A 27,124-nucleotide genomic window follows, 5' to 3' on the forward strand; every position below is an offset into this window, starting at 1 on the left:
TTAGGAGCGGGTGTACTGCACTGTGCTGTACTTGGTGACCCTGGAGGACTTGCTCAGCGTGGAGCTGGCAGGAGGTGCCCCCTCCACAGCTGAGCCTACCTGGTTCAGCAGGGAGTCCGTGATCAGCACGTGCTCTTGCCTTCCTGCGCTGGCACCATCTGCCCGCTCAGCTCTGCCTGTCCCCCCTGAAGTTGTGAGGACCTTCTCGTTCACCACCACGCTCTGCCCCTCAGACAAAGCAGGGAAGCTCAGCGAGCCCTGCTCGCCAGCAGGCACTAGCACCCTCTCCCGCTCCCTCACCACCACATACTTTGAGTCGGTGAGGTCCTGAACTGTCATGGTTCCTGCCCTAGTGCCCTCTGACTTCACCATCCTTTCCGTAACCACCACGTTGCTTCCAGAGGGCAGGTCGGGGATTTCCACCATTCCCTGCAAGCTCGATGCAGGGGCCAGCACCCTCTCTGTCACCACCACGTTCTCTGAAAACTGGGGATCTAAAAGAACAGCAGCTGGGTGGGCAGGGCCCCCTGCAGAATAGGATGTTTCCGTCATGGTGACATTGGTCTCCGCGTAGGATGGGGGATGGGGACAGACGTCATGCTGCCCAGACCGTGACGAGAAGGTTGTCTCCGTGACCACCTCCTGGGACACAGCCTCTTGTCCCATGCCACCACCTGCCTGTGCTGGCGGGATGGACGAGAAGTGGCTGCCCGAGGAGAATGCTTGTTTGGAGCTGAAGGCTTTTTGCTGATTTAAGAGCCGTGAGCTTGCATCATGAACGCCGAAGCCAGATTCATTCCTGGAGCTACCATCTTTCATGTCGATGTGTCTACCTATGCATATTTCTGCTAGAGTCTTAAATTTATCTCCTAAATCATCAAGAAAGTGGTCATCAAAGTCGTCCTCAATAAAGCTGCAGCAGCCGATGGAGCCATGGGGGGAGCCAGACTCCCCCTGGGAATAGACCAGGAGACAGTCCCTTGCAGCTTGGGCTTCATCTTCTTCCGCAAAAGAGATAGCTTTCTGAAGACAGGAAGCAAAAACAAGCAAAAGATCATTAATGGCACTTTCAGACAGTAAATTTGAAAAAAATCAGGCATGGTTGGTCAAAAGGATCATAATAAAATTTATCTGAACCCACAGCAACTGTAAACAAACTAAGGACAGTACTAGAACCGCTTTTTGCTTTTTTGAAGTTAGCCTGAACTTAACAGTATGAGAAAAACAAAAAACAAACAAACAAAAAAACAACACAGAGCACTTTGGAATTAAATTGAAAGCCTCAGGTATATCACCATCTCCTACTATTTCCTCCCAGACTACTGTTTACGATACTATTCTGTCCTCACAAACAGACAAAGATATTACGTGTATTTTGGTTCAGTGAATGAACTTCATCTATAACTAGGTCTTTGTGTGAGAGTACCAAAACTGAGAGTATCCTCACATTTAAACACATTAGTACATGCTGACATGTCATCACCTGCCATGGCTCTTCTCACTTGTGTAGCCTGCAGGATCACACCCAAAGAATTAAACAGCAAACAAATCACCAAGTTAAATGGTTTGGCATGCATGGACACATGGTCCAGCATATAAACTGGATCTATGCAGACCATTTTGGAACAAGGTGGGCTTTTGGGTTCAGACTTTATTGCTTCCAGGGCCAGCTCAGTCTGAGAGCAGTGTCTGCAATAGGGCTGCTGTTGGTGCTAGCACAATTATCTTCGTATGCTCTTGCACCAGCTGCAGCTCCAGGAGTGAAGATAGCCAAATCGTCTGGGCCTGCTGAACCAGCTTTACATAATATGGTTACTGGTTTGTGCTCAGAACAACTCTTCTGCCGCATTTGAAATTCTGGAGTGCATATCAGCTCAGGCATCTGTGTAATGGGGTACATATCCAGACCCAAATTGATTCTGTATGTTTATCTGCATTTGATCCTGGAAGCAGGCACATAACCAGAGATGCTTTGACAGAAATCAGCACACACCTGAACTACACAGTTTGGATATCTGTCTAGTTTTTTTTTTGTTTGTTTGTTTCTTTCTTTCTTTTTCTTTTCCTTCTGTTTCTGAGGTACTTTAGCCTCCCAGAGGAGTAGAATCTTAACTAACCTTTTAGCCTCTCATAGTATAACCTTTACTAAGCCCTCCTACAGGAATTCAGCAGGCAGCTATGCTCAAAGTATGCCTTAATATTCAGAACCAAAAAGAGCAGCAGGAAAGTAGAATTGCTACTATTGTGTCTGTTCACCCAGAAAACCAGTAGCTGGAGCACTCAGGAGATGCACAAGTCCTTCCGTCGACTAACCACCTAGATGTGATTCAAACCTGTACAGCTACTCCCCTGCACGGCCCCATTGTCAGCCAGCTGTAGAGAGTGAAAACGTTCTATTTGTAGAGGTGATGGATGATCTGTACACTCTTTGGCTTATGGAAGTGGAGTTTTCCCTATAGGTAGCTCACCAACCTAAGGACTTATGATGGGTGTTACAAAAGAAGCATAGCTGCATTGAGTAGGATTATCCTATTGTTCAATGATTAGATAACAGAAAAATAATTCAGAAAAGGGATTTCAACATGTGCTCCTATGCTTCTGATAAAGCTTCTTTCACCCAAGCTATTGTGCAGACAAATCCAGCACTGTTTCATCAGCTATTTTGAATATGCAGACCCACCCTCTACCATTTGACTTTTGTGGCTTATTTTTCAAAAACTTGCTCCATGATAAGGTCTACAGCTATGACTCATGAAGAGTCATCGGTGCCTCCCTACAGGACAGTTTCGTGTGCTCAAGTCTCTGAGGTTTCTATCACATCATCTGCTTCATGGCTTCTTCCTGGACAAGGAGCTCCTTGGTCACTGGTGAATATTCTGGATCTCAAGCCTTGAGAGAAGGGTCTTGCCATTGGAGATTTGGTGAACAACCTAAGATGCTACAAAACTGAGCACTGTCAAGGTCTACATCCTACATGTGAGCCTAACCCCCAAATCCTTAATGCCCCCACCCACATGCACGCAACATTGACCATTATTGGGATTGCTTACACATACACAAACCTATTTGTTTGTGTTTGTAACAACATAAATGGCATTTCACAGTCCTAAGTGTAAATCTCAGTATACTGTTATTCTCAGGTCATATGCTTACGTCATTGAAGTAGTCTCTTAAAAATTCTTCATTCATGGCTCCTGCAGTTCCCACTGCCATGCCTCTTCCAGCTGTTACCACGTTGCCTTCTCCAGCTGCCATGCCTTCAACACCTCCAGCTGCTGCAGCTCTGGCATGGTAATCAGCACCAGAAAGGAGATGTCTTTGCTCTTCCCATCCTTCCCTGGTAATGATGCTGCAATGCCCTCTTACATTAGAGGCAGAGCTGCCTCCGCATGCTGCACCTTCCTCTGCACTCATTCCTCCTCCTGCTCCTGCTGCTGCTGCTCCTGTTGCTGCTCCTGCTGCTGCTGCTCCAGCAGTCACTCCTTTACAGTTCCCCAGTGCAGTGGGTGGGATGATGCTTTGCAATGGCTGCATGAACAACACAAATTAGGATGTGACATGAAAGCTGTGCTGTCTAGCACACGGAACTCATCAAACCAGCAGCAGGGCTGGGTGGGACCTGGGAGGGTGCTGTCTTACATGTTTGAATTTGCACTTATACATGTTGCTGCAAAGGGCCTCCTGAAAGAGGGTGCAGCTTCCATGACTGTGTTCCCAAGGAGGATCACAGAAGTGTTTCTATAGGTTTTTGTTTTCTTAAAACTGAAAGGGTTGGGAGTGAAAGGGGGTGGGGAGGAAGGCTGCAAATCTCCAGGGCATTCAGCTGTTCCAAAAAAGACTATGCCCAGCTTTGGGGAAGTGTGCATTGCCTGCTTTGCTTATGGAGTTACCTGGCCTTTTTGTCTTTTCTAGCAGTTTGGCTTCCCTGTAAAGTTTGTAAAATTCGTCATGAATTTTCTGTGCCCAAATCAAGGTCTTTTACTTGTTTCTTCATTATTGTGCAAAAGCAGGACAGTGTCATGCATTTTGTTTTTTGGGTTGTGTAGGATAACAAGAAAGAGCAAACATGTTTTGCATTCACTGTTCTTTCTGTATATTTGATGTTTTTTTCTCTCCCTCCCCCCCTTTTCTTCAGTTAGAGTTTTGCTTTGTTTAAGAAGAGAAACACACAAGGAAGTAATTTAAAAGGCAACCTGCAAATTTAAACCAGTGATGGGAAGCTAAGCTTTACAACCTGTTCTTTCACTGTTTTACTCCCAGATAGGCAGAAAACATTCCATGCTTGCAGATGCAAATACTTCACTCTTTATAGCATGGATGCTTTTCCCACACTTCTATCTTATGCTCAGATACTATCAGCATTTGCTTGATTGCTTTGCCTTTACTCTGGAATTTAAGCACTACAGTTGGTATTTTCTAGAGCTGCTGCTGGAATTCACCTTCCAAGCATCCTTCATTGAGCCTGATAGGGTTAACTTTAATTAATGTTCATGTGTAGTTAAAATCTGCTGTGCAGGTTTGAAACATCAGCCCATAATGTGGAGGAGATGCCAAGTGCAAAACTGAACAGTTGGATAGAAATCAAAGAGAAATGCTATTAGGGAAACATGCCTTCTCTTCAGGAGCTGCTCCTTCGCTGTTCCATTTACGCAACATCTCTTCACTGCAGTCTGGTATTGCAGCAAATCCCTTTGCTCCCGAGCCACATGGACACAACAGCAATAGCAGTGGAAGAACTGCAGGGAAACATCAGTCTGACATTACTTATGGGAAGATTAGGGTCAAAGCAGAGTAACAGCAAATGCTAAAGTCTGATCAGCTCCTATATAGAAATTGATCTTTAATGAGTTCATGATCATGAGGGCTAATAAAGACTGCAGACAAATTCCTAAACATTCAAGGCTATTTCCTAGAAACATGTGCCAGAATGGTTTCCTGAATAGTGAACTGTTAATTAACCTGTCACTTCCGCAGATAACCACATGCAGGTATTTATCTAAACTTCTATTGAAGATCTCATATAGCAAAACCAGCCCCTAAATATCATTGTACAACCTCAGCATTTCCAACTCCTCCTGTTCTGTTACTGCTAGATCAAGACAAAACTTCATATGGATTTCACCTCACCAATCCTATGACACGTCTTCAGCATTACCTGAGGGGCTCAGAATAATCCAGTTTCAAGAGGAAAACATCTTCCTGTGGAATTAATTTTGTCTTGCTAGATTGCTGCCACTACAAGCAACGAACTATTGCCATTTCAAGTGCACAACTGGTATATATATGGCCGTAATATGATTACAGGTATTTCTTATTTTTGAGCTTCTGTGTTGTCTTATCAAAGAATAACTTCATTTGCTACTCAGAGTAAGGAACCAGATCTGGGTCTGTAATGAGGATGATAAGCATTGAGAGAGTGCTGCAGTTTAAGTGGGAAGTTAGGGTTCACAGAGGTAAGTGTGGGAAACACTAAAAGGATCCCTTAGTGCTTCTCCCTTGTTATTATGGCATCATAAACAAATATTAAAGTTGTACATATTCATTTCAAAACGCACAGCTTGAAATGCTTTGAGTGTGAAATGCCGATGTCACCAAAATTAACTGGAGATTTGCCATGACTTCACACAGACTAGGAGTTTACACAAGATGATAAAACCTGGGAGTGGGACAGTTTCTTCCTTGGTGCCTTGCGCAATATATTCATAGTTCTTCTGAGATAACATGAAACAATTACTTACGTAGCAGAAGTAAAAACGCCAAGATGATTAGTGCAACCGCTCCTGGTCCCAGGCCCACTGACGTATTGGCAATAAGTTTGTCTTTGCATCCACCATCAGCTGCACATGTACAAACAGTCAGTTGCAGGGACTGCCGCTGAGTGCAGCTGAACCCTTGGAAATCCTGTATTAAGAAGGGAACTTCAGATCTGCCCACCTTCAGGTTCTGGGGGACCAGCTGCACACTGGTGTCTGAGTCAGAATGGTGTGGTTAAAGAAAGAAGAAAAAAAGCACACAAGAAAAAAGTGAACAAAAAGTTAAGTCCTGTAAATGTTCTCAAAATCCCAAAAAGTCCCCTCCAGTTAGGACCACCCAATGCAATCACCTTAAATTCAGAGCTGCTGGTACAGCATGTGTGCTCTTATCAAGTAATTCAAGTGGTAACAAAGCAACCCTGCTCACTTGCAGTCTCAGATAACTATGGAAGAGCTTCACACCAGCAGACCCATCATGTAAGACTACCCAGCTGCTTACATAGCACTAATCTTCACTTCATCCAGACAGCTAAAGTCTGAATTCCCCTAAGACACTGTCAGTCTTTAGGAGATTAATCTGTTGTAGGCCACTGGCAGAGACCAGGTAGCCAGAATTCTAACCAATACTAATCCTGCGGCTGCTCCATGTTGAGGACAGGACTAGGCAAGAGATGCCCAGATAATCCCAGCTGTGGAACACCAACCTGTTTTGAAAAGTCATGATCTCTACAATTACTGCTAGTCTGGCTACAAGCAGGGTAAGAAAACCTAAGAAGATTTCTTTTTTATCCTTAGTTGTGACTGGGACAACTCTGCTGACTGCTTTGTAGTGTTATGATGTAGGACTATGGATGATAAGAATGAATCTAAGAAAAAGAACTTCGTTGTGCCTTCAATCTTCCTTCCAAGTATTTCGGAGGTTTATATGAATAGGAATGTAAGAAGAAAATGCTCATCTCATTTTGAAATATTCATTAAAATTAATTATAATTTAACAATTCATGCTGCTTTGTGGCCAGCATGAACTACTTGATAAGAATAAAGACTTTTATGATTATGTTCTACTGCACTGGATAATTGGACAGGTTACACTGTATTTCCTCTTTTCAAGACCCACACAGATGGATATATATTTTTTTTTTTTTTAAAAAAAAAAAAAAGAAAAAAAGACTTTGGAGTAACTACAGCCAGTTAACAACCGTATCTCCTAGCTCAGTTTTAAAGAAAAGCGTCCTCCAACACTGCATGCTTTTTGTTGGAAGATGGGAATGTACCTCAATCTCAATGTCACCTGTGTCACCTGTACTACATACAGAGGTCATCAAGCGAGAGCAGAACATAGGCAAAGAATCTTCTCATCTGACTTCATATGTTGTTGTTGTTGTGTGTGTGTCTGGATCAGCCAAAGTGTCAGTTTGATTGTAATTAGCAAAGTGCAACATTCCTATGCAACTCCAGAGAACTGCTAGTAATTCAAAATATATTTTCTTACCATTTCTGTTTGCAATTATCCAGTTTTTTGCTGTCCCTTCTGGCTCATCAATGATAGTGAAACTGAAGGGAGCACTGTTTGGGTAACTATCCAAATCACTAGCTGTTACATCAATTAGTTTTGCATCTGAACACACAGTCTGCACCGGATTCTCAATAATTGGGCAGTTATCATTCTCATCTTTAACTTGAATAACAACTGTGCCAGTGACTGTTTTCGCAGGAAGATCTAAGATTAGAAAATATGAAAAATGAAATCAATATTTGACAAGTACAGAAATTTCATCTTAAAATAAAAAAGTAATATTTTCCAAAACACAAACACTTCTGAAATAAGTTCAAGAAATGAGAAACATGTTGGAAGTGCTCTCACTAGATTTTATGGGAGCAATATTTCATTCCTAATGTCAAGAAACATGTTGACAAAATTCTTCTGAAGGCAAGTTTTATTATCTTAACTTTTTTTTTTTCGTGTGTGTGTAGTTACACAATAACATGCAGATTATAAAGAGAATTCTTATTAGATGTAGAAGAAGATTGAAGAGTCTTTCTCACTTAGCTTTCCAAAAAATTTAAGAATGAAATCTGCCCATTATCATAGTGAGAAGCAGGTATTTTCCACCTTAAGAGGGGAAGACCTGTCAATGTAGGTCTTTACAGAACTTCTTGTAACAGTTCACCTCCAGACAGCCAAAGAAGAGAAATGGGCATCCCAAGAACCCAGTCCAAAGTTCATTCAATTTCACAGAGTTGCCCATGCCTCTCCTCCAAATACAGAGCCTATGAGAAATGGCACTAGGTGCCTAACTTTTAGGCAGTTAAAGATAGGGAGGTTAAGCCAACCGTAGTTACAGAAAGACAAACTAAGTCCTAAATGAGCAGGAAATTAACAAAATATATCTGACCAAGCAGCACAAAAACAAAACCCTCTAAACTTACCAGTAGTTACACCCAACATGGTGAAAGTGTACGTGCCGTTTACTACATGTTGTGATTCGTAATCAAGGCTTTTGGCAAGCTGAATTTCACCTGTAACTGTATTTATGTTGATCCAGTTTGCTACGTCTCTTCCTTTGATGTATCTGATTAAGATCACATATAAAGATGTACACATTTATAAAAGATCAAAACAACCATCACCAGAAAAAGCAGCTTCACAGTATGCTTGCTCTTCATTTAGAGCAGAGACCAACCCCCTAGGCCGAGGCCTAATGCTCCTGCCACTGTAATTGGTTTGAACTATTAACCTAAGATTATAAACCTCCCCTGAATGTTGAAACCTGCTTTTCCCTAAGGAATGTAGGTGTGGCAGTGTTATAAAAGGTAGGTTCAGGGAGTGAGAACCAAGCAGGAGGGGAACCTGCTGCTGGCCATGGTGGTCTCCTTCCTTGCTCCCAGCACTGGAAGAACAGCAGCCACCCCAAAGAGGCAGCATTAGAGGCATGGGGGAAAGGGACCCAGGTCTAGTTATGCACCTCTGCCAGTCCACACCATATCTAAATGGCAGTTCAAGATTTTAGCTGAAGAGCTGTGATTCAAAAATCTAAACACAGCTGCATGCACGTGCATGCGGACTTATCTACCCTAACACCCTTTTTGTCCAGTTTCTGTGTGTTTCTGCCTACTCCTTCCTAATGTTTCTGCAGACGATGAAGTCAAATGAGCAAACATGCTCTCAAAAACAGAAAGGCATGACAAATGGCAAGCAAGCACAGATAATTTCAGCACGAACTCTTGGCTCGCCATATATGACAAAACAGATAGGATTTTCAAGCCAACCATTTTCTGCATAATAGAATACTCATGGTGAAGATGTTCTTTTAGGTGTAAACTGTGCATAGTAGAAAACAGATTGCCTTGGAAATTATCTCAGTTCAGTTACCAGATTTTTCAGTAAGATGTGACATGCTCAGTTATGATGGTTATAAAAAGACTCTTACTTTATGTTCGTTGCTACTTTTCCCGTGTCTTCATCAAGTGCTTGATACTGTCCAATAATCTGGGTTACTCGCAGGCTCTCACTTGCAGTAATAATTTTTGTGCCACCAGGGAATACAGGGCCTTCCCGCACATTAATCACTTTAATTTTGATTGGAATTGTTTGTACTTTATAACTGTTTTTAATTGACTTATGGAATTCTGCTTTGTTTGTAACAACAACACCCAAGTTCAGGCTTTGCATTTCTTCATAGTTTAGTTCCTAGAGCAATCAGAAACAAAGAAAAACTCAGAATTTGATAGGATTTGATACCCAGAAAACATTCAGACATTTAATATTTAAATAATACTGGTGAAGGATGCTATAGTAAAAAGAACTGTTGTTTAACATGTTACTCTCAATATAAAAAGCTTTAACTCTTGAAGAGTGCATATCTTATTTTTCATGGATGGCACCATAGTTATGACTTGATGTTATTCAATTTTAACTAATTTAGGGAAGGTGCAATGAGTCCCACACGTATATTCTGTCTTCGCCTTCAGTGAATCAGTACTCAGAATTACTCTGCTCTTCCAATTTTTTTTCAACCAATGCAGTTACTTCAGTAATGTTTATATATATATATGTATATATACTATGTGTATATGTATATATATATATATATATAAATATTCATATACACATTTAAAATAATTATAAATTTTCAGATAACAAAACCAGCACAGCAAAAAAGAAAACGTAGGGCATTATGCATCTTCAGTTCCTGTGGATTAGAGAGCAGTGAAAATTTCATGGAAATTTGTAAAATAAGTAGTCTATCTGTGGCCATGGGAAATAAAGAAAATTAAACTGAGACCAGCAAGGATAGCAAGAATGTGAGAAAGCTTACAGAGTATGTGCTAGCACTGCTACCCAACAACAAGGAAAGTCTGGGGACTTCTGTCTCACTGGATACATCTGCCATCTAATGGAAAGTTAATGGCAAAGCTGGACAAAATCATTATCTTGTACAGAATTATTGAATAGAGCACCAAAAGGTATGACAAAGGAGGAATATCCACCATGTAAATTTACAGTTTACTTACTGCATATAAATTGTGTGTCAATTTATACTAAAAGAATCACTTATTCTAGTATGTAGAAGACTTTCTGAAGAATATACTAACCTTTACAAGAGTCAAAATTCCTTCATTTGTTTTGGTATCTGTTACTATACGAAAAAAGCCACCTTCATTACCAGAAACAAATGAAAAATTCGCCAGCCAGTTATCAGAAAACTCTTCATCTTTATCAAACACTTTTATTCGCATAATTTCCACATTTGCTCTGTTTTCTTCAATGCTTCCTTCAAACTGCAATAAAAAAAAATCTCCTCTTTAAAAAGATGTCACAATTTACTTCATTAATGCAAGAAGGTTTGCATAACATCTTATTAAGCAATGAGATACCAGCAGGTATAGGAACAATCCAAGTATCGTGATAAATGTACTTACTGCATGACCTTGAACCACAGGCAGGTTGTCGTTGACATCCAAAATCTTGATTTCTAAAGAACATGTTGCACCATTTCCTTCTAATGCACCATCACGATCTTTTGCTTCTACCACCAAAGAATAGCTACTTTGTGTCTGTCGTTAAAAAAAATAAAATAAAAATAAAATAAGAAGTGCTTAAACAGGCTTTTTTTCTTCTTTGATGTATTATTGCCATCATATTTTGGTCATCCCTCTCATGCAATAGCCAGTTATAAAATCTCTCTAGCCAGTATTAAATCTCACGTACAACTGTCTCTATTAGAGTAGAGCTGAGGCTTAGAAAAGGATTTCTGAGTTCCGTATTTTCCTCAAAGAATTAGACTGTGCTCAAATGGAGAATGACAAAATTTGATTGGCCATGAACAGGGACAGGAATATATCTGCATGTTAGGGCAGGGCTAGATTCAGAGTTGTTGTCCTCAGATACAGAATGCTAGCATAAACATCACCATCTGCTGGCCAGTGAAAATACATGCGAGCATAAGGAAAACTGCTGGTAATAAGTGGTTTTCAACACTGTTTCACAGCAGCACCTATCCTTAATCTTTGTAAAAAAATTTGTATAGCAGGCTACTCTATATTGCAATCATCAGCTCTGCAGGTGGTGATCTGGATTGTCCTTGCCACACATTCACCAGCAACAGAATGATCCCTTGGATATACAGGAGGGACAGAAAGCAACAGCCATTGGGCTGGAACTGCTAGGGAGGTGACAAGGTGAATGAAAGCTTTCTCTCAGCCCCTCCCACAGTCCCCACAAAATTCACATCAGCCAGGCAAGAAATTGTCCTTTTATCCCAAGTGGGGCGAAGTAAAAAAAAGTGATATAACAGATAGTAGAAGAATGTTGTTAACTGATATATTTTTTTGTTTTTTACCTCTCTGTCAAGGTTTATTGTTGCTACTCGAACCTCTCCAGTATCTTTATTTATGCTGAATGCAGAACTAGGGTTTTGGGATATGATCCTGAAAGCAATTTTGGAATTCGGGTTATTTGGTTCATCTGCATCTGTTGCATTTATCTTCATTACAATTGTACCTGAAAAAAAGCAAACAAAATTGAATATTTGGTTATGCTGCACTGCACTGGCAAGTATTTAACTATAATGTCACAGATAAGAGAGTGCTGTCAGATGTCCTGCACAATTCTTTAATGCCCTTGCCTTTACTTATTTATTTAATAGAGCTGAAGAAGCGTTCTTGAAATCCATCATGTTAAAAGTATGTCATTTAGCAAACAAAATCACACTATCAACACACACCTGCAACCCACAGAATTCAATGCACCAGAACTGTTCAATGGGTCAAACTCTGATAGAGTTCTGATTAAGAAATATGACAGAAAACTGTCAATACTGTACAGAGAAGAGAGAAATGTTTTAGAAAGTAAGTTGCATTTCCCCTCACATCATTCTAAAGGGAGCAGTACTGACTTTGCACCCCAACACCAATAAAAACAATTGCTCTGTTTTGACTGATGTTGTCCAATAGCTTCACTCAAAATACATGGTGGCCACCATGCTGCAATCCCCTTGTAAGTCATGGCACAGGATACTGTCCTCTTGGAAGGGGTCTACTTCAGTGTTCAGTGCCAGTACTTGGGTTTGAATGTTAACTACAATTCAGGCAGAAAGATGATTACCACATGGCTACTACTGACTTGAAAGAGAGCCAAGGGTACTCAATACCTCACATAAGTGGATGGTCAGTAATTTCTGTCTTCGGATTACCATGGCATTGAAATGGACACAATGTCAGGTATTTATTAGGATGTTTTACTCTGGGAAACAGTCTGTTGCTTCAAGATCTCCTCTTACGTTTACTGTCATTAACAGGAAAATTGCCATTAACTTGTTCTCTGAGGTTTGGGTCACTATCATATGCTGTGAACAGCAAAGTACTTCTCCAGCCCATAGACAAAGGGCTATTTTAAGCACAGCAGAGCTGAGTCATAGAATCACAGATTCATTGGATTGGGAGACACCTTAAAGATCATCTAATTCTGACACTCTTGTGATGGACAAGGACACCTCCCATCAGACCAGGTTGCTCAAAGCCCCATCCAGCCTGGCCTTGAACACCTCCAGGGACAGGGCATCCACAGATTGTCTGGGCAACCTGTTCCAGTGCCTTACCACCCCTACAGTGAAGAATTTCTTCCATATATCTCATCTAAATCTACCCTTCTTTAGTTTAAAGCCATTACTCCTTGTCTTATCACTGCATACCCTGTCAGAGTCTGTCCCCAGAGAAGAAGGCTAGAAGTCTGCTATAAGGTCTCCCTGGAGCCTTCTCTCCTTCAGGCTGAATAACCCCAATTCCCTCAGCCTGTCTTCACAGGAGAGGTGCTCCAGCCCTCTGATCATCTTTGTGGCCTAATAACTCTAATAATTCTAATATATCTACGTCCTTCTTGTACTGGGACCTCCTAAAGCCCAAATAGGCTGGAATTGCCAGGCCAGACGACATTTTCCATGCAGTTTCTACTTAAGGACTCAGGTTCCCTGGTTAGTGGTAGCTTTGACACAAAAAGTTACCACAAGAGGAAGTGTTGTTCTCTCTTGCCTTTATGCATCCACTTCCCCTTCATCATACCACACAGCTTAGCCCTGAATAAAAGCTTGCAATCACACTTGGATAACCTGTCCTACAGAAGCCACAGAATGCATTGTTGTTACTTCAGATACGCTGCTGCAAAAATTACATTAACTTATGTCCTTGCATAAGTTGGGAAAAAAACAATTAAAAAATAATTAAAGAACATGTTACCTGTTTCACTTAATTCCTCAACTGAACCAACAAAAACTTCATGTGAAAACACTGGAGGATTGTCATTTATGTCCACAATTTTAATTGGGAGGTCTATTGGATCTTCCAGTTTTGCTCCATTCTTATCTAATGCATGACCTCTGAGCTGAAATAATAGATAAACAATAAAGAAATACAAGTGATTGTGTGTATATATATGTATATATATATATATATATTTCAGAATGTCTCGGGTTGAAAGGGACCTTAAAGATCATCTAGTTCCAACCCCCCTGCCATAGGCAGGGATGTGACCCACTAGATCAGATTGCTCAGAGCCTCATCTCACCTGGGTCTTGAACACCTCCAGGGATGGGGCATCCACAACCTCTCCGGGCAACCTGTGCCAGTGCCTCACCACCCTCTGAGTGAAGAAATTCCTCCTAACCTCTAATCTAAATCTCCCCTCTTTTAGTTTAAAACAATTCCCCCTTGTCCTGTCATTATCTGATTGAGCAAGTAGTCACTCTCCATCTTTTCTATAAGCCCCCTCCTTTAAGTACTGAAAAGCCACAATGAGGTCACCCCGAAGCCTTCTCTTCTCCAGGCTGAGCAGCCCCACCTCTCTCAGCCTTTCTTCATAGGAGAGGTGCTCCACCCTCTGATCACCTTTGTGGCCCTCCTCTGGACCCACTCTAACAGCCCCACATCCTTCTTGTGCTGGGGGCCCCAGACCTGGACATAGAACTCCAGGACACAAGGGCAGAGCAGAGACACACAATCACCTTCCTTGATCTGTTGTTCCTCTGTTGATGCAGCCCAGGACGCAGCTGACATTCTGGGCTACAAGCATGCACTGCTGGCTCATCTTGAGCTTTTTATCCACCAGAACCCCCAAGTCCTTTTCCACAGAGCTGCTCTCAACAACTTCTTATCCCTGTCTGTGCTTGTGTCTGGGATTGCTCCAGCCCAGGTACAGAACCTTGCACTTGGACTTGTTGAACCTCGTTAGGTTCACATGGGACCACATCTCAAGCTTCTCATCCCTTTGGATGGCATCCCTTCCTTCTGTTGTATCGACTGCACCACTCAGGTTGGTGTCTTCAGCAAACCTGCTGTTTGGTGTGGTCAATCCTACTATGTCATCGATGAAGATACTAAACAGCACGGGTCCCAAGACAGATCCCTGAGGGACACCACTCATCACCAGCCTCCACCTGGACATAGAGCCATTGACCACCACTCTCTGTGTGCAATCTTCAAGCCAACTGCTTATTCACTGAATGGTCCACCCATCAAACCCATATCTCTCCAATCTGGAGACCAGGATGTCATGTAGGACCATGTCAAAGGCCTTACAGAAGTCCAGGTAGATGACATCGGTTGGTCTTCTCTTGTCAACTGGTAACAGTCATTCCATCACAGAAGGCCACCAGATTGGTCAGGCTTGATTTACTCTTGGTGAACCTGTGCTGGCTGTCTCAGATCACCTCTTTGTCTTGCATTTGTCTTGACATTGCTTCCAGGAGGATCGGTTCCATGATCTCATGATCTTCCCAAGCACGGGGGTGAGGATCACCAGTCTGTAGTTCCCCAGGTCTTCCTTTCTACCCTTTTTAAAAAATGGGAGTGATGTTTCCCTTTTTCTAGTCACCAGGGACTTTGTCTCACTGCCAGGACTTTTCAAATATGATGGAGAGAGGCTTGGAAACTGGGTCAGCCAATTGCTTCAGGACCCTTGGATGCATGTCATCAGGCCCCATAGATGTGTACTTTTTTAGTTTCATCAGATGGTCTCGAACCTGCTCTTCACTTGCAGGGGGTGGGACTTTGCTCCCCCAGCCCTCATCTACAGGTTCAGGACAATGAGAGACGTGGGAAGTCTGACAGTCAGTGAAGACTGAGGCAAAGAAGTTGTTGAGTACCTCAGCCTTCTCCGTGTCTGTTGTTACCAGTTCACCCTTTACACACATCAGAGGGGGCACTCTCCTTGGCCCTTCTTTTCTGAGCAATGTACCTATAGAATCCTGCTATTGGCATCCCTTGCCAAGCTCAGTTCCATTTGTGCCTTGGCTTTCCTGATCCCATCCCTGCACATCCACACAGCGTCCCTGTGCTCTTTCCGGTCCACATGTCCCTGCTTCCACTGCCTGTGCATTTCCTTCTTGCACCTCCATCTGACTAGCAGGTCCTTGCTCAGCCACACCAGCTGTCTGCCCTCCCTGCCCACTTTCTTACACAGGGGGCTTTAAAGTTCTTGTGCTCTAAGGAAAACATCCTTAAAGAATTGCTAGCTCTGTTCAGCCCCTTTGTCCCTAAGGACAGTGTTACAGGGGAACTCATCCACCAGGTCTTTAAATAGCTTGAAGTTCATTCTTCTAAAGTTCAGGGTCCTGACTTTGCTCTTTGCCAGTCCCGTGTTCACCAAGATCACAAACTCAACCAGGACATGGTCACTGCAGCACGGACTGCCTCCAGTCTTGACCTCTTTAATGAGCTCTTCAGCATTGAATGCATATACAGAAGACAAATATAAAGTAATATATACTATATATAACAAAAATATTAGCACTAACATAACATACATATATGCACATATATAAATGTTCAGAAATGTTAAAACTACTTGAAGTTAACAAATTTAAACAAAATAAATTAAAAAATGCCTAAGAGCACGTATAACGAAAAGGTTACTATTCAACTTACAAACAGCATTGGCGTCTTTTCTCTGTCAACCTTTCCTGTTATGTTCAGGTTCCCAGTCTTTCCATCGATAACAAATAATCCATAAGGAGGTTCTGTTACTCCTTGACCAGATATAGTATAAGTTACCACTATCCCTGCATCTTCACGATCAGAATGTATCTAGGAGGAATGTAAATAGCCTTTGATAAATAAAACCACATTGAAAAACAGAGAGAAAATATTTTAGCTATTTTCATAACAAACAAAAATTAACATTAAATGCAGTTTTCCTACATTCCTTTGAGGGTAAACACGTTGAGATGAATGCAGGAAGAGTTAACTAGTTTGTCTGAGGGACTAGTCTGGGGAGATGAGCATAATGGGTATGGCAACAGCTGGGATCCATGGAGTGGAGAGGTCTGTAGGAGACAATTGGGACTGCTTGGACAAAAGAGAGCTGGACAGCATACAAGCATAAGGAAGACTGACTGGAAAGGCTAGAAAAGCACTGAGTTAAGATAAAAAACTGGAGTGAGGGAAAAAGGAGGAAACTGGCTGCTTAAATGGATGGGGACAAATAAAACAAGGAAAAAGACCATGGAGGAAAAAAAAAAACACAAACATATTAAGAGTCTGGAACAATGAATTCAGCAGAGGAGGTTAAAGTTATTTGAGCAAAGCCTGAAAATGAAACAGGGCACCTTTTTAAAAAAGATGAGTCCTAGGCTATTGAGTGGGACCAGGACTGAAGGGGCTGCATGGACTAGAGATTATACCTTTCCTCTGCTCTCACCAAATATCTGAACTACATGAAACATCTGGAGAAGCACATTTCATTGCACCTGCATCACCATCAAGGGTCAGTCCACACAGAGGATAACAGCCTACTACCATCTGCAGTCAATATATATGCTGAAGTGACCGCTGTGGTGAATTCAGGTTTCAATACTAGTGCTAAACCAAACGTGTACCAGTGTGCCACTACAGGATTAACATCTCGGTTATTTTTAGCCTACTTTCTTAAAAAATTAGGCATATATAATCATGCTGCATGTACAGCTTTCTATCCAATTACGTACATGATTTCTATACAACCATGTACACCAGCAGTTTTGGGAACCACTTGCCAACTTCAACCATAGCTGAGTAGGGGTGATGGAGTGAAAAAAAACAAACTCAAAGATTCTTGTATTATGAAAAGTATTATGAAAATTGTTGGCTGCGAACAGATGAGAGACTGAGCCAAATCAGGCTTCAGAGTAACTCATCTGAAAGAAGGAAACAGAAAGAAATGTGCCAACATTCTACTGAGATTCAATAGTTCATTAAAATTCAAGAAATATTTTTGTCTGTGTTTAGGACAGTCACATCCTTATTCTACATTTTCATCTCTATTTTTTTGTGTATTCTGTGTTTATCTCTTTTCCAAGCTTACTCTAGCAATTGGATTCCTGTATGAATTGTCTTCCTCTTCCCGTATGAAAGCTGGAGGGACTGTCCATTCTCGCTTCTGTCTAACAAGGCTGTTGGGATGAGACAACATGCCACTCCGGCCACTTCGATCATAAACCTGCAAAAAAAAACAAGGTCGAACATCAGCATAACATCTAGCCATTTATGATGAATGCTTTGTTACTGCTGTAGCCCAGACCTTTGAATAGCTTTTGCATAACCTGGGCATTCTGCCTGCCCAAAACACGTGCTGACCTTACCATTCATTTTCTTCCAAGGAGACTACAGACTCTTTTGATAGCTAGTGCCTTTGAAATCATGGAGCAGTGTTAGCCTCTAGAGCCACAATTTAAAACCTGTATGTTCCTCAAGTTGTTTGAATAGAAAAAGTATAGTAATCTTTTCATCAACACAGATGTATAAAAAACAGGCTTTAAATATATGAGCATATTCCCATGGCCAGAGTTTGGTGAAAATGTATTGTTCTGGCTGATTTAACTGCTTGTCACCAGATATAGGAAGAGTTTGCCATTACAGCTGCTAAAACCCACCACTTCTGCCTCATTATACCATTTGGCATCCTATCAATACAGACTTTGCCTCCTCTCTAATACATGATCCTACAACATGCTTGTGTATTAGCTGTCCACTGTCTCAGCTATCCTTTCTCAGCCTCATTGTCACTGAAACCCTTCTTCCTTATGCCCAGCTTAGTCCTGGCTGTGTCTGTTGGTTTCCAGATCCATAGTGAATACCTTCCGTACCATTGCAGTTGATTTCATTTATGGAAAGTTAAAAAAAAAAAAAATCTACAGATGTAACATTTTAAGGAAAGTTTCCTGAAGTTGAATGTCACTCAGTTTGATGGATGTAGAATTGGCCCTATCCTTACATTTCTGCTTTCATTTCGCTACTGAAATGAAAATAAAAACTATACAGTTTTCATTTTTCAGAAAAAATGGGTAAAACCCGAGGTACCTATCAACTGAAGTAAAGCACATCTTTGACCCTTGCTCTTTGATCAGAGAATACTTCTTCAGGCACTGATAAAGAAAAACAGGTTTTCATTATTTCCTACCTTCCAATGGAGTCCACTTCCATAGTTCAAACAGATCTGAAAAGAAAGTTACAATAACCATTATTAATTCCATGTCACTTTAGCAGAAGTAAAACCTAACTTACAACCTAAGCAAAGCCGTAAAGAATAAGAAACCTGACCTCTATCAATCACTATTTACTAATAATGGCTTCTGAAAAATTTACCCATAAGCACTCCCATTAAAAGCATATACTACAATTATAAAATTCAGCACAAATAAATGTTTTGCACTTTTCTCCCTGCAGTAAGCAGATAAGCAGTCAGGCCTTTTAAATAAATATAGACTTTTTTAAACAACTTTTTTTATTTTATTTTAAAGCATCGAGTAATCCTTCAGCATTCCAAAATGATGGGAATTTTCCATAGATTGCAGTGAGTGTTGGTTGCCAGGAGTACCCTGAAGAAAATCTCTCTTCTGGGCAAATCGTGGATTATCCAGGCTGTGGTGGGTTACCACCCACATACAAGAACAAAATGGGTTAAATATTTAAAATCAAGGACATAACAAAGTATCTGCTGAAGTATCAATGACAGACACAGCTCCTTACTTCAACCTTCTCTTGCTATAACATTGTGCATCACAAAACACATTATACAGTTTCCCAAACATCTACGTCTGTGTAAGGGATTAAGAAACAAATAGACTCATTGAGTTAATATAGTTTTTATTCAAGTTCTAAAATACCTTGCTTGCCTAGGATCACTGCAAGTTCTGTGTAAATCATGACAGCAGGACATATTTTGCAGCTATAGTTAAACTTCTAGCACAGACTTTGCTTTTCTCCAGTTGCATTATCTACATGCCAGCACTGATGTCTTTTGGCTTACTGAGTCTGAGAGACAGAGAACAAAAGAATTTCTGACAGCCTGTGATCAGATGTCAGAGGATAATTTTTCCAGTGATGATTTTCCTAACAGAGTATGATCTAGATTCACCCCAAGTAGGCTTTAAGCATCTAATTTGGGAGAATGATTGGCATACATCCATCTCCTACGTAACCAACACTGAGATGTGAATGCTAGCAAGCATTATGTGACAACATTCAGTACTGGCAGTATCCACCTCTTCATCCACTAAGAGTCCAGGATAGCTACACACACCCTCAAACACCTCAGTTTGTTGCCTCATGCTAGATGTAAGCAACTAGAGCCTCTGCTGAATTCTCAGAGCCCCTGTGTTTACATCCATTCCAAATACTCTCTGCAAGTTACAAAATTTTTTAATGTGGCAAAAATGTAGCATTTTGAAACACCAAGGACAAAAAGTAGGTTATTATGGCAGATGAAATCAACAAACAGCTTTTGAGCTTTGTGTAAGCAGATCACAGCATTACGGGATGGCTGGGGCTGGAAGGGACCTCTAGAGGTCACCTGGACCAACCCCCCTGCCCAAGCAGGGCCACCCAGGACCAGGACCAGGTTGTCCAGGACCATATCCAGATGGCTTTCAAAGATCTCCACGGATCTCCACAGCTTCTCTGGGCAATCTGTGCCAGTGCTCCATCCACATAGCTCAGAAGTGCTTCCTGATGTTTAGATGGAACCTCTTCTGTTCCAGCTGGTGCCCACCGTCTCTTGTCCTGGCAGGGAGCACCAGTGAAAGGAGCCTGGATCTATCACCATTGCACCCTCCCTTCAGATATTTACAGCCATTGATGAGATCCCCCCTGAGCTTCCTCTTCTCCTGGCTGAAGCTCAACTCTCTCAGCTTCTCCTTGTAGGAGAGATACTCAGGTGCCTTCACCATTTTTGTGTCCCTGCACTGGATTCTACCCAGTATGTGTGTCCAGGTCTCTTTTGAAGTAAGAAACCCAGAAGTGGACACAGCACTCCAAGTGCAGCCTCAGCAGTGCCGAATAGAAGGGAAGAATCACCTTCTTCAGCCCACTGGCAATGCTTTGCCTGCTGCAGCCAAGAACACTCTTAGCCTTGTTAGCAGCAAGGGCACACTGATGGCTCATGTTCAACTTGGTGTCCACCAGAACTCCCAGGTCCTTCTCTGCAGAGCTGCTTTCCAGCCGGGTGCCCTCAGCATGTCCTGGGGCCTGGGACTGTTCCTCCCCAGCTGCAGGACTCAGCACTTCTTGCTGAACTGCAGAAAGTTCCTGTCGGCCCAGTGCTCCAGCCTGTTGAGGTCCCCCTGGATGGCAGCATGGCTCTCTGCTGAGTCAGCTGCTCCCCCCAGTTTTGTGCCATCTGCGAATTTACTGAGGTGCACTCTAGCCCACCACCCAGACTATTACTGAAGATGTTGAACAGGACTGGACCCAGTACTGACCCCTGGGGTACTCAGCTCGTTATGGGCCTCCAACTAGACAAGCAAATACTTTTATTGTACTCAGCACTATTATATCTACCTACTTTTTGCAATTTCTTCAATTGATTATTATTGATCTTAAGGCCTAAGGAAAAGGAGGCTCATAAAAGGTGATTTCCCACTGAAGTCAGTCAGTGAATATTTCTTTTTCTCTTTGACTGGTTTCCAGTCTGCTGACTGTTCATCCCTTCTGACTCACCCTGATTGCTACCTTGATGATAGCCTTGATGTTATCCTGTTCCCACACAATGCAGCACAGCAGTGGACAAAGTGGGAATAGCAGCAGACTGCTGTTTCAACTTGCACAATAAATCTATTTTTAAAATGGCAATTTTCCCAGTGTATATACCCATATATCCTGAAGACAAAAATCAGCAGGCAGTAAACTCCATAATGTAAGGATCTCACACCTTCCCAATCACATCATTCCCATGAATATTCTTAATCTTATTAGTCATAAGAGTTTTTAAAATTTATGATTAATGAGAGTATTACCAGCAAGACAATGGGTGACAAGAGAACTTTGGTTTCTAGTCAAGGTTTTCCAACAGGAGCTATAACTCTTTTTGAAAGGTTGTCAAGATGTCAGTTTGAACATCCTTGTTTGCTCTTATAGACAAATTGAAAGGAAAGAGGCTGAACAGAGACAAGAGGCGCCAGGCAAGAAGTTTCCTTGTACCAGAAGCCTGAGAATCACAGTATAAACTGAAGTGTCTGAAGTTTACAAATAAGCAGGTCTTCCACTGAGATAACTTTAAAGCAGAGCATACCAACAAAGTGGAAAAAATCACGTTAGTCACTAGAAACAGAAAGCCTTTCATTAAGATAACTCAAGGTAAAAATCAATATGTTTGCTTAGGAATAAAACAGTCTCAAAGTATTCTGCTTTATTGTTAAGGTACTTTTGCATTTGTAATTTTCAATCTATGTTCCACAGTCCATGGAGAATCTCCTCAGGAACTTCAAAGAGAGCTACAAAAGGTGTTTAAGAATGGCAGTTTTATTTGTGAGATACATGAATACATGTGGAAGAAATATATAAAGGTATCCTGCACTTTTATTGAAAATTTGTAAAAGATCCATGAATTTTAAAATGTGGAAAAGCATTTTTAAATGATTTTCTTTTCAAGAAAAATTGAAAAGACACATAACCAACAGGTCCTGAATTTTAAATTTCCCTTTTTTAGTATCCTAGAGCTGCCTTCTATTAAATAGCTTATTAAGAAAACCCTGTCTGTCACTTGGTGTCAATCATAGCCTCAGCACATAAAAAAGCAGACATCTACTGATGAAATCTGATGACACAGACCTGAGAAGGTATTGGCAAAAGACAACTGGATTATTAAAGAAAATGAGTCAGAAAACCCGATGCCTGAAGTAATAAAAATGGAATGAAACGAAACAGGAAAGCAGCTGGAATGGGAGAGGGGATAGGGGAAAAGAGGGTAGCGACGGACATGTGTAGGGAGCACAAGGCTGCTCTTGCACAAATGCGTGTTCATGTATAGTCAAGGAAGTGACTAACGGGACAGATTTTGAATATGCAGCTTCATTTATACAGTAAAGGTACAGACTGAGTAAGCAAGAAGGTATGTGCCTGTATTTGCTTTGCTGTGAAGCATGGAGTCCTATAAATGTGGTCCTGTCGTGTATGTTGGGTGTTACGAGATTTGGATCTTGCACATTCTGTCAGTCAGTTTGGTGCTGAAGACCATGGGCAAGTGGAGAGCAGGAATACTTATAGAAGCAGGCTGAAGGGACATCAGAGGTTATCTCCTGGCCCATCTCCCTGCTCTGGGGCACGAATGAGCTACACCCACCTGCTTCCGGACAACTGTTTAACCTACTCCTAAAACCTAGTGATGGAGATGGCAGCAGTTGCTGCTGAGAACTCAACAGTACACAACACGCACCTTGTGGGTTTTACTTCAGACTAGAATTAGCCTGATACCACAGACCAAACACCCATGAAGTAGATGGAGGCATCTCCCAGCACAATTTCAGCCCAAATGAATTAGATTGACGCACTCTGGAGACTTGCCTCAAAAGCACAATTTGATCCAACAATGTAGGTGCACTCTGCATCCACTGCACGTCCATTTACTGCAACAAATTCAAACATCTATACTGAGATTTCGTAATCTCAAACTGAATCTCCCTCTCTGCAGTGTTCTCCCCACTCCGGGAACAGTGCAATTCCCCTTTCATCATGATTACCTTTTATATATCGGAAAACTTAACATGCATCTTACTTTCTTTTCCCTAGACTAAAGAATCCCAGTTCTTTGGTCTTACTTCAAGAATTATAAAGCAGGATTTCTTGAATTTAGATGACATTTCTTTGTTTTCCCTTAGTCTCTCCTGGACTAATTCAATTTCTTCTGATGGTCTCTGAAATAACATACCTCTTTAGTTGAACAGGATGGAAAAAATATCAGGTCTTTTATATTTCACACCTGCTATCATAACTCACCATAGCATTTTTTTTAACAATGTTTTGCTGTTTAATCAGTCCACAGATGCTTGCAAAATTTTTTGCAATGTTTTAGCATTTGGGGGGAATAGAAACTAGGCTGCTTGAAATTGCATCACCTTTGCTCTTTCTAAAACAAAGAATCCCGTATTTGTTTTTTTCTTTATTCAACTTGACTTTTGAAAAGTAATTGCAACTGGCAGTGATATTACAACAGTAATTTCACGTATTCTGGACTGAACTTCATCACATCCAGCATAACATGTAACATCTCAAACATCATGAGGTACAATCTGAGAAGACATTCAGAGGAAAAAAACACTTGCCCAATAAAACACACACATCTTTCTCAACTATTATCTCAAATACAGAAAGCTTTCTAAGATGTCCTCTGTTGCAGACACGATGCTTACCCGCCACCTATCAGTCTAATGACCCTTGATAGCTGTGTCTACATGGCAGGGCCACGGCTCTGGGTGTGTGCCCTGGACATGATCCAAGCCAGTTCCAACCCTATGGGACATCGCCCGGCACACCTGGACTTTTCTGGTAAAGGGTTGGAAGCAAGGACAGGGGAAAGCTGCCGGGACCTCTGCAAGGCCCCCGGGACCAACGCCATGGGGACATAACCCACAGGCAGGGAGGATGCATGGCCAACCAACAGATGCTTCTAGGAAAAACAGGGAGAGGAAGAACTTGCAGTTCTCAACGCTTCTGATGTAGAAGATGCTATTGGATGACACTGTCTTTCAACTGGTTTTGCTTTTCAATGATTTCCGAAGGTTTTGAAATTATCAGTGCCTCCTCTGCATACTTTATGACAAACGTGACTCTAGACTGAGGCTCACAGAAGCAGCTACTTTCACCCACATTAATGGCTTTGTCCAGATTAGGGAAAAAAACACAACAATGCACACACACAAAGGCAAAACCTTCTTTCTCCTGACACCAACCGAGCAAGGCAGCTTTATTTCCTGGAATATTCCATCCTGCATCGAGGCACCAAGCAGGACTCACTTTTAGTATACCGCACCCTGCCTCGGCTTTAGCTGCAATTGAGGATCATGTGGATTAACAAAAATCATTTTCCACTTTTCTTCAGGCAAAGCAAACAGGGTCCTGCTTGCTGACCTGCAGCCAACACTAAGCCTGTGTCAAGGTTAGCGGGCAACAGCTCTCCCACTCAGTCTGATTTTATAGGTTCTCAAGCTCGGGGAGCAAGGTCCTGATGTACAGCTCTGGCCAGCCTGACCATGCAGCCAGCCTTCCCTGATCCCTGATCCCCATCCCCAGCTCCTGGCTTGGCCCATGGCCTGCCCTCCAGCCTCGCCTTTGCCTGGGCAGCGGCTGCCCGGCTTCCGCAGGCGTTTTGCCAGGCTGGGGTGAGTGGCAGAACAGCAGTGCCTCGGATGTCGAGGAAGGGAAACAGTTAGAAACCATCAGTCCAAATTAAAATAATCAAGCTTTCTTTGGGCTCAGTTCATTACCTTTGATTACTCTTTGATTTTAGCCCAGGACGGCAGGTCTAAAGGCTAATAGCCAACAAGGAGTGAGGGCAGCGGAAAACCTACGTGTCCTGGACTTTTAAGAATTTGGTGTCCGTTCCTCTAACGAAGTGCAGATTTCCAGTAAGTGATACTTATGGTTGCCTCCGGGCACACAAGTAAGGCAACTTACACACACAGACAGCACGCTGCTCAGAAGACGGCAGCAACACGAACTCCTCGCTGCCCTCCCCTCCCTCCGGGAGCCCCGACAAAACCCACCCGCTTCCCTTCCGCGGGGTTCCTCTCCTTTTCCCCTCCTCCCGGGGATCGCCTTCACCCAGCAGCACAAGTCGGGTTTCGGGAACCCGCGACAGACGGCGGGCGGGCTGCCCAGCCCCGACGGGGGGAGCTCGCCCCCAGTCCCCGCGGCACCGGGGCCGGTCGCCACCGCTGTTCCCTCCGTCCCTCGGTCCCTCCGTCTGTCCCAGCACCGCGCAGCCCCCAGCCCTAGCCCCACTCGGCCGGAAGGGGACCCCCCCGTCGTGGCCCGGACTCACCAGCAGCGCCATCAGCCGCGCCACCGCTCCGCTGCCCCGCGACATGGCCGCTGCCTCCACCACCACCACCGCCCTCCGCCGCGGGGTCACCTCCTCCGGCCGCCCGGCGGGGGAAAATGGAGGCGGCCCGTCGAGGGGCGCCCCAAGTAGCCGCGGGTGGGTGGAGAGAGGCGGCGGGGAGGGGGCAGGTGGCGCCCGGGCCGCCCCGCCCCGGCACCTCCCGGCCCGGCCTGGCCCGGCTCAGCCCGGCGGGTGGCCCCGGGGGGGCGGTCGGGAGGTGCCCCCCGAGAGATGCCCCCCGAGAGATGCCCCCCGGGGGCTGTGTGGCCCTCGGCCGGGCGGGGGGTGCCGGGCCCCCCCTGCGGCCCTTCAAGTCGGGGGTTTGTCCCCCCCCCACCCGGGAAGAGGGGCGAGTCGGGGCGTGTAGGAGGCGTGCAAAGTACCTGTGGCAACAAAACGGTAAATTAATGAGAATTAATGAGTAATTGGGGGGGGGAGAGAGTCGTGGGAAAACAAAGTCGGGAGCTGTTTTAGCATAGCCTTCCAACCTTTTCCTGGAATCGCTTTTTTTTTTTTTTTTTAAAATTTGCTTCCAGCCATGTCCTTCCTGCTGCTATCTGGCGGAGATCTTTCCTGGATACACCTGATTAACTGGCGCTGACAAAGACATAACTGATTCTTCACGATGGCGAAACAGTTAAATACAGTTTCCATGCATCCTGCTATACGAGCTACTTACCTAATTGATCTACGATTGCACTCAATTGTAAATGATTTCTGAAGAGGCTGGTTGTGATACCAGGAGTGATGCTTGCTGAGGGAACGTGCCTTGTTGCAGCCTTCCCAATTATACTGTGTTCCCCAATTATATGCTGTAACAATGTGTGATAAATAACTGCATGTTATCCTCGATGCCAGTTGCAACAATTATAATATACAAGGGGACCACTGTCACCTATCAACACTATCAACACTATCACTATCAACAGTATCACCTCACAGTTCATTCTGAAGTTGTGTATATCTGTTTGTAGTTGTTTAGGAAATTGCAATCTATGCAGTTTGCTGATACTGTTACATCAAAATCATTTTCTTACTTAACAAAAACAAAAGGCAGAAACAATATGCTCAAAATGCATAATATCAAGGATTTCTATATTCTTTGTTGTTTCTGTCACTGAGTTACCGCACTCAGTGGGTTGCTTTGTAACAGCACAGAAATGTGTACGTTTGCACAAGAATGCACCCTGAGGTCCTCTGAGGATCTTCTTCAGGGTGTTAGGGGCAAGCATGTAGTTTTGTGCAGATTTGACAGCCAATGGGTGCAGCTAATGTTGCTTAAAACATTGAAATTCTCTTTCGGTAATTCTTGTTTAAGATTAATAAGGTAGAACATGACTTGGAGAGCCTTCATATTATAATACTTTAAATTTTGTGATTTAGAAGTAAATTCTGATTCTAACTGTACATTACATTTCCTGGCCTGATGATGAAGCATAACTGGAAAGTGTTTCATTACATCAGATGGATGTAAGAGAAGAACCTTGATTTGCAACATTTGTCTTAAGCTGGAAATCAGTTCCATGGT

The 27,124-nt window shown here is 42.8% G+C and overlaps 1 protein-coding gene across 1 annotated transcript; it reads right to left on the reverse strand.

Annotated features, from left to right (window-relative positions):
• On the reverse strand, nucleotides 1-25,581 carry DSG2 (desmoglein 2; the record flags this gene model as incomplete). Its single annotated transcript, XM_084281320.1, has 15 exons — nucleotides 1-1,023; nucleotides 3,154-3,528; nucleotides 4,612-4,736; nucleotides 5,739-5,969; nucleotides 7,246-7,473; nucleotides 8,184-8,326; nucleotides 9,185-9,444; nucleotides 10,350-10,535; nucleotides 10,677-10,811; nucleotides 11,597-11,757; nucleotides 13,488-13,632; nucleotides 16,173-16,331; nucleotides 17,587-17,721; nucleotides 18,682-18,717; nucleotides 25,537-25,581. The coding sequence occupies 15 exons, from the start codon at nucleotides 25,579-25,581 to the stop codon at nucleotides 1-3; spliced, it is 3,387 nt and encodes a 1,128-aa protein (XP_084137446.1).
• Nucleotides 25,582-27,124: the final 1,543 nt, after the last annotated feature.

The sequence above is a fragment of the Netta rufina genome, assembly GCF_964035555.1.
Source record: "Netta rufina genome assembly, chromosome: 2".
In the NCBI taxonomy this organism is placed as follows: Eukaryota; Metazoa; Chordata; class Aves; order Anseriformes; family Anatidae; genus Netta; species Netta rufina.